At 45.7% G+C, this 16,043-nt stretch overlaps 1 protein-coding gene across 2 annotated transcripts in view; it reads right to left on the bottom strand.

Moving 5' to 3' along the window:
* Positions 1-2,317, bottom strand: part of ERICH6 (glutamate rich 6) — a 41,786-nt gene extending 39,469 nt beyond the window's left edge. The window contains exon 1 of one of the 2 annotated variants that reach the window (XM_073359692.1): positions 2,128-2,317. In XM_073359692.1, the coding sequence (XP_073215793.1) occupies positions 2,128-2,218 (91 nt within the window). In that variant the 5' untranslated portion in view covers positions 2,219-2,317. The remainder of the gene's footprint in view (positions 1-2,127) is intronic. The other variant, XM_073359693.1, reaches the window with a different exon arrangement.
* Between the last annotated feature and the right edge of the window lie 13,726 nt (positions 2,318-16,043).

The raw sequence follows: 16,043 nt of genomic DNA, 5'->3' as shown, positions 1-16,043 counted from the left end.
GTGATAAAACAAATGAGGCAATGGCTACAGCATCAGGGGCAGAAGTCTTATGCCCCACGTCTGAACAGAAATTATTTTGACACATTCCGCCATTGCGGTGCAAAAAGCAAAACATTTATTTTTCTCCACCCTGGGCATCAACAGTATCACACAGCAGGACTGGTCAGGATAGATGATAATCTTGTTAATCTCAGCTGCCCCCACTCAGTTACAGAGTTAGGGTTTTCTTCTCTATGAAGAAATTTCAAATTACTTTGCAGGTACCAGGTTGGATCTGGACTGAGAGGTCTGCCTCTGTGGCAACAGAGTGATGTCTTGAGGGGACAAATACTGAGTGCTCTCTTCTTGACTTTCAGAGGGTTATGAGTTCAATCCTTGAGGGGGCCATTTAGGGATCTGGGGCAAAAATTGGGGATTGGCCCTGCTTTGAGCAGGGGGTTGGACTAGATGACCTCCTGAGGTCCCTTCCAACACTGATATTCTATGATTCTATGATGTGGGTTTGCTTTGGGTCACAACCTGTATGTTCTTCTTGGCTGGGTGGAAGACCTGTGGGAAGTACTGAGCTTGTTGATTAAGACTGTCATTTTCCTACAAGGAGAGAAGTGCAGAGTGCCTGGAGTCCTTAAGGAGGCTCTTGCTAACCATTGACTCGTATCTCGTTTTTCTGTTTTGGGAGATCATTGAAAAGGAGGTGGCAGGGCAACTCTGGTACTTTCTGCAGTTCTTGTATTTCATTATCTTAGTCTATCACACTTTAGACCCTATCACAGACTGGACTGCCCTTTTAAGAGGAAACTGCTCCACCCCACCTATGCCTCATTAACAGTCTCTTGATTGGGTGTGACAGAGGAACTGATCTCTATAAAGAGTTAGAGGAGTGAGGACTCTCTGATAGAGGTTGCAATGAGTTGGAGGCTTCTGCAGGATACTGTTGACCAAGGGGAAGAGTTTGGGCCAGAAAGCCAGAGCAAGCTATAGAGAACCTGCAGGGACAGACCTTCAAACTAGGGGAGCTGCTTCAGCTAGGCTAGGCTAGGCTAGGCTGGGCCGGGTGTGGTATGCCAACGTAGAGAAGATGCTGAGATACCAGAGGAGGTTTGAGACCATACCTCAGGTAGGAGGGGCTATGTCCAGCATAAGATATTTTTGTGTTTATTTTTATGCAAATAAAAATAGTCTCTAAGCTAGTCACTGAACAGAGAAAAGTCTTTCTGTAAGTTATTGAGATAGTGTGACAGGCACCCTTGACCACAAGAGGGTGCTCAGGAGGCAGCTGATGTAACAGGCCCAAATACCTGTCTATATGCACTTGTTTCTGTGGCTGTCTTAGCAATGGATAAAGACTGAATATCCATGGTGCTTTCTTAAAATCTCAAAGTCCTTGATGCTTGTGGCCATGAGGTTTTGCTGGTACTGCTGTGGTTGCTAGTAGGGATCTTTGGGGAAAGTCCTAAAGGGTAGTTTTAGAAAATCGCTCTTCCAGCCAAAGGACTCTCTGTGAGCCAGGCTACTCTGAGGTTTTTCTTGTAAATTTTTGCTGATACAGACTAACACGGCTACCCCTCTGAAACCTGTCTTTTGTAAACGTCACTGTCTCTATGGCCATTGGAAATGTTAATGAGGAGATATGGGCTGGCTGCAGTGTGCTGGTGGCACCCACTGCTCCATCCCCACCTACCTGACCCAGCTGATGCAGCAGAAAGAATAAGCCAGGCTCTTTATGAGACACGGGTGTAAACAAAGGGAAGCTAGCTCGGGCTCAGTCTTACAGATGAGATGATGTTGGTAAAGGGGAGGTGCAGCTGGAAAATGGGAAAGGCGGATCTCCCCTCTGCCGGCCCAACAAGGGACTCCACACTGCTGTCAGGAGGAGAGTCAAGCGCAGAGGTCATTGGATCTAGAGTAGCTCGAGGAGCAGCTGTAGCTAAAGGCCTTTAAAAACCTGCTTCTGCTGGGAAGCCCCGGTTGGCCTGTGACCCCCTGCCCCAGAGCACAGCGCAGGGCCCAGCGCCCTAGTTCCGCTACGGCCACCTCCAGACACACAACCCGCCGGCAGTCCCCGCTGAGGCGTGTCACGCTGGGCCGCGCCATCCCCGTGACCCCGCTGCCCCGGGGGCCACGTACCCGTCCCTGCTCCCCGCAAGGCCGGCTGTTCTCCGGGCCCCGGCTCGGCGGACCCACCGCGCTTCCGCCCCGCACTGCCCGCTGCCTCCATGGTGCGCTGCTGCCCGCGGGGCTGCGGCCCCTTTGCACGCGGGGGGCCCCTTCCCGGGTCCTTGTGACGCCAACGGTGGTGCGTTCTAATCGCTAGGGAGACGGCGTCGCGGGGCGGGGCGCTCAGAGCCCGCCCCGCCCCGAGATTTAAAGGGGCCGGCTGCTGCCTGCCCCCGGGGTCCAGGCGCCCCTCCCCGCTGCGGAGCAGCCGGGCCGCTCCACGGCCGCGCGTGCCCGCGGGCCGGATGCACTTGGCCCGTGTACAGGGGTCTGGCTTATTCTGGGGTGTGGCAGGGGAGGTGTTTGGGCGCGGGGCGCGGGGATGCTGCGTCTCCTGCTTTGCTGTCCCAGGGGCGCGGGGCCGAGGCGATCTCGCGTTTGTGAAAGCGGTGGCAGGTCTCCAGCCCAGCAACCCTTGGCGGCAACCAGCTGCCTCGCTGCACCCGCCCCACCGGTGTTTCCGCCAAAAGAACCAATAATGAAGTAGGTTTTAGGCCATTAAAGATCCCCTTGCATTTTCTGTAAGAGATCTCTGGACTGTTGGCACCTGTTTACCACCCTCGCCTTTCCCCTAGAAGTGGCGGCTTCGCAGTGGTGCTGGACAAGTGTATGTGACGTTTGTAAGTGCTTCGAAGTGTCCACCAGAGCCCGGCTTTATAAAGCTTGTGGTCTTTGCAGTATGCTCAGCATTTTGGGGAGGGGTATGGATTAGTGCTCTGGAGGAGGGGAGGGGGCTGTTTGAAAAGTTACTTGAGGGTTTTCTCTGGCAGTTAGAGCCATGACTTCAATATTCATTTTGAAAATCTCCAAAGGTATGAAAAAAAATCTAAATAGTCAATATTCTAGCCTCCTGAGATACAGGTGGGGGTGGTTGTTTTAAGAGATCAGGTGGGAATTTAAAAACAGTTCAGTACAACACAATGTACTGTAATCTGTACTCAATCTAATGTGGCAGGTAAAATTGAGCAGAGATAATTTCACTTCAGTTTACACTAACTCAGCTTCTTAATAGCTTTGGTTTGTCAAATTTGAAAATAAAAAACTACAGGAATTCTAGTCTGCGATAGGATGTCACGCTGTAGGTGGCGGCTAGGGGGAGATGTTGAATAATCTTTGTCAGACTGTTTTGTTAAACCTCTACGACTAAATTCATCCTTGGTGTAACTCCACAGACGTCAATGGAATTGTGTGTGTGAATGCTGTAATACAGAACTCTGCTCTGGCTGGCATTGTTGGGTAATGCTGTTAAGCTTCCTTGGGTGTGGACAACAGTGTAAAAAGAAAAGGAGTACTTGTGGCACCTTAGAGACTAACCAATTTATTTGAGCATAAGCTTTCGTGAGCTACAGCTCACTTCAGCGGATGCATATTGGTTAGTCTGTAAGGTGCCACAAGTACTCCTTTTCTTTTTGTGAATACAGACTAACACGGTTGTTACTCTGACAACAGTGTAGTTTGCACTGCTCTTTTGCACTCCCTTGCAGTCTCTGAGAAGGCTGCCTAATTGTTAGTCTCGAGATGGGTGGCAAATTCTGAAGGAGGGGGAGATGCCATACTGATTGAGGGGAGCCGGAAAACAGTCTCAAAGGAAGTGCATTACAGTCTTACAACTAGAGCTGGTTGAATAATGAAACTTGTCTAAATGTTCCTGTGAAATTTTTAGATTGGGAAAATAGGGTCAACGTTTTCACAAGTTTTCAACCAGCTCTAGTTACAACTCTTAGAGGAAGGATGTTCCAATGTTTAAAACACTAGCCAGGGTTATGGGAGACCCCAGTTCAATTCCCTGCTCTGCTATACACTTTTTGTTTGTCCCCGGAAAAGGCACTTAGACCCAGATTTTTAAATGTATGTAGGCATGTAAGGCTACATCTCCACAGCCCATGATAGCAAGTCTCAGAGCCTGGGTTGACAAACTCAGTTTTGCATTAACATGCTAAAAATAGCTGTGTAGATGGTGAGAGTCAGGCCGGAGCTTGGGCTCTGAAGCCCCATCTCTAGGCTTCAGAGCCTCAGCCTGAACCTGTACATACCTGTTTTTAGCACGATAACATGAGTTTGAATCTGTTGGTCCTGGGGTCTAAACATAAACTTTGTCAGTTAGGCATTGCAACGCAGACTAGAGCAGTGCCTAAATGCCTCTAAAAATCAGTGTCTTTTTGTGCCTCAGTTCTTCTGTAAAATGGGGCTAATAACATTTCCCTTACAGGGGTATTTGAGGATAAATACAATAAAGACTGTGAGACCACAGAGACTATGAGAGAACTCCTTTCATAGAAAGGCTAACATTCTCTGTTTCTACCCATGTGATGGGTTGGATCACCGAAACCCCTTTGGAACTCCCATCTGATGTGCCTAGACTACCTCTGAGCCCCTTTTCCCTGCCAGCTTGGGACTTCAGTACCTAGCCTTGTTTGAGCCAGATAGGCTTGCCTGCTGCAAACACAGGTCCAAGTCTGAACCACATCCTTCACAAGCTGCAGGCTTAACTGAAAACCGCTTAAGAAGTGGTCCTGCTCCAGTATTCAGATACCCAGCTCCCAATGGTATCCAAACCCCAAATAAATCTGTTTGACCCTGTATAAAGCTTATGCAGGGTAACTCATAAATTGGTCGCCCTCTATAATACTGATAGAGAGATATGCACAACTGTTTGCCCACCCCCCAAGTTGTTAATACTTACTCTGGGTTAATTAATAAGTAAAAATTGATTTTAGTAAATACAAAGAGTAGGATTTAAGTGGTTCCAAGTAACGACAGACAGAACAAAGAGAATTACCAAGCAAAATAACACATGCAAGTCTAAGCCTAATACAGTAAGAAAGTGATTACAGATGAAATCTCACCCTCAGATGTTCTAATAAGCTTCTTTGACAGACTAGACTCCTTTCTAGTCTGGGCCCAATCCTTTCCCCTGGTACAGTCCTTGTTCCAGTTCAGGTGGTAGCTGGGAGATTTCTCAGGACTGGAGCCCCCTTTGTTCTGTTCCACCCCCTTATATAGCTTTTGCACAAGGTGGGAATTCTTTGTCCCTCTCTGGGTTCCCACCTCTCCTTCTAAATGGAAAAGCACCAGGTTAAAGATGGATTTTAGTTCAGGTGACATGATCACATATCACTGTAAGACTTCATTACCTACTTGCCAGCACACATGTATACAGGAAGACTTACAAGTAAACAGAGCCATTTACAACCAATTGTTCTTGTTAATGGGAGCCATCAAGATTCCAAGCCACCATTAATCACCCACACTTTGCATAATTACAGTAGGACCTCAGAGTTATATTTCATATTTCTAGTTTCAGATAAAAGGATGATACATTTATACAAACAGGATGACCACACTCAGATTTTAAACTTTGTAATGATACCTTACAAGAGACCTTTTGCATGAACCATATTCCAGTGACATTATATTCAAACTCATTCGCACATTTTCATAACATCATATGGAGTGCACCATGACAGCCCACACTAAGCATACTATAACTGGGACTGACTGTGTGAACTTGAACTCTTGAAATTTCTGTCTGTCTCTTATACGTGCATACACTCACAACTCTTATATATTAAAGAATAGATTGGAAAGAAAAGTAAATTACATTTATTGTATCTATAAGTACCTTTTGCTTGCTTAGTCCTCTGTAGGTACAGGGAGCACTTAGACGCCAAACAGTTTATCTGTGGCACTGCCTGAGTGTTGGTGCATGCGATTACCTAACAGTCTTCTTCCAGACTGATGGATAACAGTCGTACGGTGGACTCTTCGGTATTATTAGGAACATTCATACATGGTACATATAACATGTTTCTCATTTTATCTTACCTTTTTATCCCAACCCCTCTTTTTTAACATATAGCTAAGTCTGTTATCTGGTTAAATATGGACATTAGCTATTGTGGCAAGGCACCTTCTCAGTCTCGCTAGCCTGCACTGTTTTTAGCCTTGGTGAGATGGGTTTGGGGAAAAACAGTCCTGTTTGGCTGCACAGGGGCAGTCCGTCCTTCTCTCAGCCAGTGTTTTGGGCTTGTTTTTCTCCCTTATGGAAGGGAATACAGCCTCCTATCTTGCTACTCACCTACTGGTAACTTGACTCCTTTCCCCTTGCACCTAGGGGAGGGTTTAAAAAGGTCTCAGGCAGCCCTTAGTTGGAATCAGATGATCCTAACTGACCTCAGGTAACTCCCTCTCAGCTGAACTTGATTGACCTGTAGTCACCCCTCCCCAGTTTGATAGGGAGGAAGGCCTTTTAACCACCTGGGACTGTTTTCTACAATCCCGCCCCCCCCCCACCCCTGTGGCCATTTGTCTGAGTTTATCACACAATGGATATCAATGTTAATTTAAAATATCCTAGCAGGATCAGCTTTAATTTTTTTTTAATTTAGCATATTTTTGGATTAGGAAGGTGATATTTTGTTTGTCTGGTTGGTGTCCTTTTGAGGTTTAAAGTGTAAACCTATATTAAGTCATTTTAAAGAAGTAACCTCTTCCCCCTACTAAACAATACTGGATGTTATACCTCAGAACTCTTTTGCCAATCTGTGTAGTATGGGTGGGTCACAATGGTAATGTGTTTGTTATGTCCTAAGTTGTTTGTATGCACTAGGCTGCATTGTCTTGCAACCCTGAAAAATGGTGGTGGTGTTATGATGTATTATGGCAACGATAGCAAGTACCATTGGAATGCATCTCCAGTAGTTTCTCTGCAGTTTATGGAGACTAAGGCTTACTCTACGCTGGAAAAGATTTGCTGGTGTAGCTAATATAGATCGTTTCTACCAGCAGAAATGTCCTTTTTTATTGTATAGCTTATACCAGTTCCCTAAACAAAATAAGTGATAGTGGCAAAAGCACCTTTTTTGGCTGGTATAACTGCATCTGCACTAACAACAAAAGCTTCATAAAAACCCCAACCTCCCACCCCCGCAACACCCCGTTAACTGACGCTATCATATTGGCAAGTTTCTAGTGTAGATCTATCCTATGAAATGTTTTATGTGCAAATTTCATGGGCCTCCACATAACTCAGCATGTGTATATAAATCTATATCTATATCTATCTATCATGTGGAAAAAGATAATGTACTCAATGCTTTTTTTTGCCTCTGTCTTCACGAACAAGGTCAGCTCCCAGACTGCTACACTGGGCAGCACAGCATGGTGAGGAGGTGACCAGCCCTCTGTGGAGAAAGAAATGGTTCGGGACTATTTAGAAAAGCTGGACGAGCACAGGTCCATTGGGCCAGATGCGCTGCATCCGAGAGTGCTAAAGGAGTTGGCGGATGTGACTGCAGAGCCATTGGCCATTATCTTTGAAAACTCATGGCGATCCGGGGAAGTCCCGGATGACTGGAAAAAGGCTAATGTAGTGCCCATCTTTAAAAAAGGGAAGAAGGAGGATCCTGGGAACTACAGGCCAGTCAGCCTCACCTCAGTCCCTGGAAAAATCATAGAGCAGGTCCTCAAGGAATTGATTCTGAAGCACTTAGAGAAGAGGAAAGTGATCAGGAACAGTCAGCATGGATTCACCAAGGGCAAGTCATGCCTGACTAATCTAATTGCCTTCTATGACGAGATAACTGGCTCTGTGGATGAGGGGAAAGCAGTGGACGTGTTGTTCCTTGACTTTAGCAAAGCTTTTGACACGGTCTCCCACAGTATTCTTGCCAGTAAGTTAAAGAAGTATGGGCTGGATGAATGGACAATAAGGTGGATAGAACGCTGGCTAGATTGTCGGCTCAACGGGTAGTGATCAATGGTTCCACGTCTAGTTGGCAGCCGGTATCAAGTGGCGTGCCCCAAGGGTCGGTCCTTGGGCCAGTTTTGTTCAATATCTTCATAAATGATCTGGAGGATGGTGTGGATTGCACCCTCAGCAAGTTTGCAGATGACACTAAACTGGGAGGAGAGGTAGATACGCTGGAGGGCAGGGATAGGATACAGAGGGACCTAGACAAATTAGAGGATTGGGCCAAAAGAAATCTGATGAGGTTCAACAAGGACAAGTGCAGAGTCCTGCACTTAGGACGGAAGAATCCCATGCACCGCTACAGACTAGGGACCGAATGGCTAGGCAGCAGTTCTGCAGAAAAGGACCTAGGGGTTACAGTGGACGAGAAGCTGGATATGAGTCAACAGTGTGCCGTTGTTGCCAGGAAGGCCAATGGCATTTTGGGATGTATAAGTAGGCGCATTGCCAGCAGATCGAGGGACGTGATCGTCCCCCTCTATTCGACATTGGTGAGGCCTCATCTGGAGTACTGTGTCCAGTTTTGGGCCCCACACTACAAGAAGGATGTGGAAAAATTGGAGAGAGTCCAGCGGAGGGCAACAAAAATGATTAGGGGACTGGAACACATGACTTATGAGGAGAGGCTGAGGGAACTGGGCTTGTTTAGTCTGCCGAAGAGAAGAATGAGGGGGGATTGGATAGCTGCTTTCAACTACCTGAAAGGGGGTTCCAAAGAGGATGGCTATAGACTGTTCTCAGTGGTAACAGATGACAGAATGAGGAGTAATGGTCTCAAGTTGCAGTGGGGGAGGTTTAGGTTGGATATTAGGAAAAACTTTTTCACTAGGAAGGTGGTGAAACACTGGAATGCGTTACCTAGGGAGGTGGTGGAATCTCCTTCCTTAGAAGTTTTTAAGGTCAGGCTTGACAAAGGCCTGGCTGGGATGATTTAGTTGGGGATTGGTCCTGCTTTGAGCAGGGGGTTGGACTAGATGACCTCCTGAGGTCCCTTCCAACCCTGATATTCTATGATTCTGTGTTTACCAAGGGCTGTTGCTGCCAGTGCAAAAAATGTCCAGGATATATCTCATTAACATTTCTCCATCACAGTCAAGTCTGGCCTAGGAATTGATTACACAATATAACTGGGGCAGAGCTTTCCCTTGAAATCCATGTGTGATCACTCTACTTGCTCTGTAGCAAGCTTTATTAAATGACAAACACTTTAATCATATCTGTGCACCATATGCAATCAGTTTTCATTTAAAAGCATTTAGCTTCTGCTGGAAAATGATTGTACAGCCCTAGCTGACAAATGAATGAGAATTTAAACACCGGCACACAGTATTCCTCTACATTAGCTCATTGCCATACGGGAGCAACTTCAATTACCTCCAGTCAATGGAGCTGTGCTATTTTGGGGTTACCTCATTACCTTTATTAGTATGGCAGCCTAACCAAATGATGTCAAAGTTAATCCAGCAAGTATGTGATTGAGTTGGCTAGACACGAGTAGTAGAGTTTATGCTGGTGAATTCCTTACAGGGAATATCAGAAGGCTAGATTTAATGACCTGTTGTCCCCCTGAGTTTGCAGTGCTCCAGTATCCTTCCTGTTACTCTCATAACAGCAGAGGGGGTGCAACTCCACCCCAGTCAGCTCCTCTTCTGCAAGCTACTCTCTTCCCTTGGTCAGCTGTACTTTGTCTTGGCCAGCACACTCCTCAATCCCCTGCTCAATTCCTGCCTGCTGCTTTCTCATAAGCTTGGCAACCTGCTGCCTCCACTTGCCCCAGTTCGCCACACTTTCTCCTGCTCTTCAATTTCCGCACTTTCTCTGGCTCCCTCTGTTGCTTACGAACCCTCAGCACAGTGCCACTATGTATCTGACCACCACCACCCCTTTGGCCAGTGAAGCTGTCGGTAATTCCCCATTGCTACCAGGGTCAGAATAAGACATCAGAACTATAGGCCCATGTGTAGGGCGCCAGCTCCAGGAATCAGATGATCAGGTGAGAATCTTAGCTGTCATTTTGAAAAATGAGTAAGCCCTCTAGCCCTCATGGGTTGTGAAGAAAAGCTTGAAAAGGTGACCTAAATGTAACTGATGCATGGTTCTAGATAGCATGAAACAACAGCACGGAGAGATATGAACAGGGCCATCCTCTGGGATGTTAACTCCATGACCCACTGCAGCAGGAGGTCCCACCAACAACACCCCAGCCTAGGACTTTGTGCAGCAGGACAGCCTACCCATGCAGATACTTACACGATAGCTGTTGGGATATTTGGAAGCTGCTCTCCTGTTACCCCATTTCTCCAAGGGAGAGAGAAGGCCCCATCATGCTCTCTCTGCCTTTCTGGGAGGTTGTGGGCATTCCAAGTCAGGGTGGAGCCATGGGAGCATTTCTTGGTGTGAAGGACCCTTCTGGATTGCCTTAATCTGGCCCTGAACACCACCCCAGGCTTTTCCAAATAAACACTGAGGAATGAAGTGTTCAGTCTCCTACAGCATTCCAGAGAATATGTTTGGAGGGGGCAGTTCATAACCTACCTTATTACAGATTTTACTTCCGAAAAATCACAAGTGGGAAACCAAATATTAGTAAGGGAGAACCATTCCAAGAACAGACACTTTTAATAACCCTGGGTTCTCAATTTGCACTGAGGAAAGTGTTCGGAACCCATCTGTAGGCCTGGCTGTTTTCCCCATCTGCTCAGATAGTTTAAATTCCAGTCCGCATGTGTCATTCCAGTTTAAATTCCAGTCCACATGTGGCCCTGAGGAAGTTGCAAAATTCCTTGCCCAAGCAGTAGGTTGCACTCAGTTGTCATTAAAGGAGCAACTTCCATGATATGATCAAAAGGTAATGTATGTCCATTGGCACCTCAGTGTAAGTGTCCCCACAGAGATGTAGAAACACCATCCTGGGAACTGACTAAGAAGGACAGGTGCAATCCATTCTGTGTGACTGTGAATGAGGTAGCTTCTGGAATGTTGAGTAGCTATTCTTAGTACCTGTCTCACTTTTTAGAGAGGACTTGAAACAACCCTAGGTGATTTAGGAAATGGGTGTTTGTACCTGGGCAATGATGCTTGGCTACAAAGAGACTACCCAAGAACAGGCACACAGGAGTAAAATAATACATTAAAAGAGGGGGAAATGGCTGACAGCAGCAGCTGCTTTGGAATCATTAGTGGCAGTGCACAGTTGCTATTCAATCTCTGCTATTTGTATCGTGTGAAAAATTCAGAACAGTGTTAAGAGCATGAGCAGTGTTGTCAGATTATGTAAGTGTGTCCACATTTTTCTGTTTTAAAATCACACTGCTTATCAAATCAGATAAATGACTTGCTAAGGACTCACTTGTCATATTCTAGAAGGGTTGGTGTAGGCAGGCATTTCTCAGTCATTTCCCCTCCCGCTTTCCCTCCCTCATGTGAGGTCTGAATTTGGTTTGTGAGTACAGAGTTGGCAGTGAGTATGATTTGATGGGAGGCACCTGGAGACTGAAGTGCTGTGAAAAGTAACTCTGCATAAAGCCTTCCCCCAGAGCCACAGTGGAAGACAAGTGAAGAAAATTCATACAATCCAGACCATCAAAACTAAAAAAATTCTTGACTTAATTAAAATAAGTATATGTAAGTATAGTGATCAAAGATCCTGTCTAGTAATTCGGGCCCATAAAGCCCACTTTTGTAAATACAGCAAAAACAACTAATATCCCTAAAAGCTAGTTTCAGGCCTATGCACAGCTTCACAGACCATACATGCGATGCTGGTGCACTAACAGAGATAAATTGGATCCCTATTCCTTTCTGCTTATGTAAGTGGCTTGAGGCAGGTTCTGCACTTTGTTTGCTGCACTTAGTACAGTGGGGGCCCTTGATCCTGGCTAAAGGCTCTTGATACTATTGTAACACAAACAACAAATAACAATTAGAAATATGGGACAGGGGAAGGGGTGCCTACTAAATAAAAAAGGATTTTCTTCTGAGAGGCCAAAAAACCTTAAAACAAATCTCAACCCCTTGTCCCCCACAACCCAGCACCATTTAATGGTTGGACTCTGAGTAACCAAGACAAAGAAATTCAGTCTTCCCTTGAGGGCCTGACTTGCAATTAGCTCAGCTAAACCAATTTAAAAACCAGTTAGGGGCATAGGCTGAGATTTTTTTGAAGCCCCCTAGGATGCCCACTTCCCATTAATTTCAGTAGGAGATTTGGACATCCAATTCCCATGAGGTTCTGAAAATCTGTTAATGTAGACCCTGTTTTAGGGGTGGGGTGGTTTAAGGCAGCATCACATTTTTACTGAACCTAGTGGTCTCAAAGCCAATTCAGTATAAAAAGCTCTACACAACAATTTAAACCAGCTTTGAGATCTGGGTAGTTGAATCAAGTAGGTTTTTTTACTCAATTTTTTTTATTGATTTGTCATAACGAAAGAGACAATGAAAAAACACAAAACTGTAAATAACCTACAGCTTGTCTATGTTTCCAAATACCACATGCTTCACAGGGTTGCTAATAGAATAACAAAAGTTTGGTCTAGCAGCTTTGACAAGTTGTAAGACAACGCTACACAGACATGTTAGGGTGGTGGTAATAGTAATAAAATAGGCATACATGAATAAGGAGGGGAAAAGAGGCAGGGTTAGGTGGAATGTAGGTCTAGTATTCTTTGAGCAATCTCTTCTTTTTTATCCAAATGTATCTAGAACTAGTTTTAAACCACTTAGAAAATGTCCCCAAAGTAGGCTGGCCCTAAGTGACATCTAAGGCCTGGTCTACACTACGGGGTTAGGTTGAATTTAACTGCGTTAGATCGAATTAAAAATGACTGTGTCCACACAACCAACCCCCTTCCGTCGACCTAAAGGGCTCTTAAAATCAACTTCTGTACTCCTCCCCGATGAGGGGAGTAGTGCTAAAATCGACCTTGCTGGGTCGAATTTGGGGTAGTGTGGACGCAAATCAACGGTATTGGCCTCCAGGAGCTATCCCAGAGTGCTCCATTGTGATTGCTCTGGACAGCACTTTGAACTCCGATGTACTCGCCAGGTACACAGGAAAAGCCCTGGGAACTTTTGAATTTCATTTCCTGTTTTGTCAGCGTGGCGAGCTCAGCAGCACTCAGCAGCACAGGTGACCATGCAGTCCCCCCAGAATCTTAGAGCATAGAATGTTTCTACGCTCCCCCTATCATCTCTGTCCCTGAGGTTATTGCAGATTAGAAGGTGAAAAAAATGCACTCGCAATTACATGTTTTCTGAGCTCATGCAGTCCTCCAGCACTGATAGGGCACAGCTTAATGCATGGAGGCATTCAGTGGCAGAGGCCAGGAAAGAATTTAAGTGAGCACAAAGAGCGGAGGCAGGATGCGATGCTGAGGCTAATGGGGGAGCAAACGGACATGATGAAGCATCTGTTGGAGCTGCAGGAAAGCCAACAAGAGCACAGACCCCCGGCTGCATCCACTGCCTATCCTCCTACCCATGTTCCATAGCCTCCTCACCCAGATGTCCAAGAACGTGGGGGGTGGGAGGAGGCTCCGGGCACCCAGCCACTCCACTCCAGAGTATGGCCCAAGCAACAGAAGGCTGCCATTCAAACAGTTTGATTTTTAGTGTGGCTACAGTAAGAAATGTGGCCTTTTCTTTCCCACTTCCCCCACTCCACCTGGGCTACCTTGTCTGTTATCTCATTTTTAAAAAATTAATAAAGAAAGAATGCATTGTTTCAAAACAATAGTTGCTTTATTTCGAAGGGGGGAGGGTGGTTGGCTTACAGGGAATTAAAATCAACAAAGGGGGTTGGTTTGTGCTCTTCTAATAGCCCTGGCTGCTGGTGTCTGGCTGCTCAAAATCGGACGCCAGGTGATTTGCCTCAACATCCCACCCCGCCATAAACGTCTCCCCCTTACTCTCACAGATATTATGGCGCACACATCAAGCAGCAATAACAATGAGAATGTTGGTTGTGCTGAGGTCTGACCTAGTCAGCAAACAGCACCAGTGAGCTTTTAAATGTCCAAAGACACATTCTACCACCATTCTGCACTTGCTCAGCCTATAGTTGAACTGCTCTTTACTACTGTCCAGGCTTCATGAGCCATGGGAGCAAGGGGTAGGTGCAACTGCGCGGTGCTGCCAGCTGGGAGAGCAGCCTGAGGCAGAAGCCTCCAGCTCACATGATATTCCAGGCAGGACTGAATTTCCATGAGATGAAACTTAAAGAAGAGAATGACCTGGAGTTTCCGGCTCCCATTTGGTGCTCTAAGAGGAGAATAGCCATGTCTGACCAGGCGTCCCTGATCAACCTCACTGAGGTCTGCCAGGAGCACCCAGGAGATATACGATGGCTATCAGTCCTACTACACCATCTGCCGTGAAGGCAAGGAGCTGCTGCTGTGTAGCAATGCAGTACCACGTCTGCCAGCAGCACCCAGGAGACGTAGGGTGACAGTGAGCTGAGTGGGCTCCATGCTTGCCATGGTATGGTGCCTGCATGGGTAACCCAGGAAAAAAGGCATGAAACGATTGTCTGCCATTGCTTTCACGGAGAGAGGGAGGGAGGGAGGGGCACCTGACGACATGTACCCAAAACCACCCGCGACAATGTTTTTGCCCCATCAGGCATTGGAAGCTTAACCCAGAATTCCAACGGACAGCGGCGACTGCGGGAACTGTGGGATAGCTACCCACAGTGCACCGCTCCGTAAGTCGATGTTAGCCACGGTAATGAGGACTCACTTTGCCGACTTAATGCGCTTAGTGTGGTCATACGCAATTGACTGTATAAAACCAGTTTCTAAAAATTTACTTCTGTAAAATCGACCTAATTTCATAGTGTAGACATACCCTAAATATTGCTTCAATTGGACAGTGCTAAGTGGTATAAGTTTAAACCAATACCCATACACAAAATTGTGCTTATTTAGAATTAAGGTTGTTAGTTCTTTGCTTTTTACATTAGGTATGATGGCCAAGCAGTTACATCATTTAAAACTCCATCTGCACTCCATTCATTTGTTCTCTTTCTAAACCTCCACCACACCTCCCTTGCAACCACAGCCCACCCTCATCATAAACAGACCAGCAGTCTTAACTCTGACCATATGTATTGGTTAGACGTTACTGTGTTCTGTACAGCGACGTGTAGTGTCAGATTGCAAACAGCAGTTGCCAGTGGTTTTCCTGTAATGTTTAGGAAAACTTATGTGAATGGATATCTATGTATGTTGTAAATTTGGTAGACGTAGAAATTACAGGTTCTGGGGTATACACTGGTAATTATAATTGGGATTAAGACTATTTTATTGATTCAAGATGAACTGTGATATAGGGTAGGGGAGACCTGATTGGGAGGGAAGGATGAGGTAGTATGGAGGAACATGAGGAAAATCGGTGGGAGCATGGCAGCTGTGCTAGCAATCTGGAAATGGCACACATTTATGGGAGGGAATTATGGATTACAAGAGGAGTTTGTGCTAGCAGAGGGGAGGTACATTTCTGATGTGTACATGCAAAAGTAACACTTACCCCATTAGGGAGCCCAAAGTTCCATAAATAAAGTCACTGATGCAGAGTTTACTTTGGTAACTTATTGGCATTAAGACAACCTTAAAGGTAAAATAGAATCAAACCTGCAAGAGATTTTCCCCTAGAGAGTCACAGCCTAGAAAACCACTGCTCATTTAGAGCTCCTTCCTTGGAAGCAATGGTTACAGTAGTGAAGTAGTAACAATTACCAGCAATTAATTTTATTGAGCCTCATTAGGGATGCCTTCATGGCTTTGGGGTCATAATTTTGATCAATTTGATAATAATTATTGAATCACTGCAATGTCCTAAATTCACTACTGTATTATTAATATGCAGTCTGCTAATGATGCCAAATTCCATGATCAGCTTCAGTATAAATGTAACATGCATTTCCTCACAAAATAATCAGAGTCTCCTGGATATGGTAAAAATGGCCACCAACCAAGCTGAAAATACACTTAGAAGACCAGCTGCAATGCTTTAAAAAAAACTATTCATGAGCTCTTCACTAACAGAATACAACACAGAGAAGAGCTGAGGATTA

Source organism: Lepidochelys kempii, chromosome 9 (genome assembly GCF_965140285.1).
Source record: "Lepidochelys kempii isolate rLepKem1 chromosome 9, rLepKem1.hap1, whole genome shotgun sequence".
Lineage (NCBI taxonomy): Eukaryota > Metazoa > Chordata > Testudines > Cheloniidae > Lepidochelys > Lepidochelys kempii.
The sequence above is the reverse complement of the archived record's forward strand: the minus strand, read 5'-3'. Positions and strand labels throughout refer to the sequence as shown.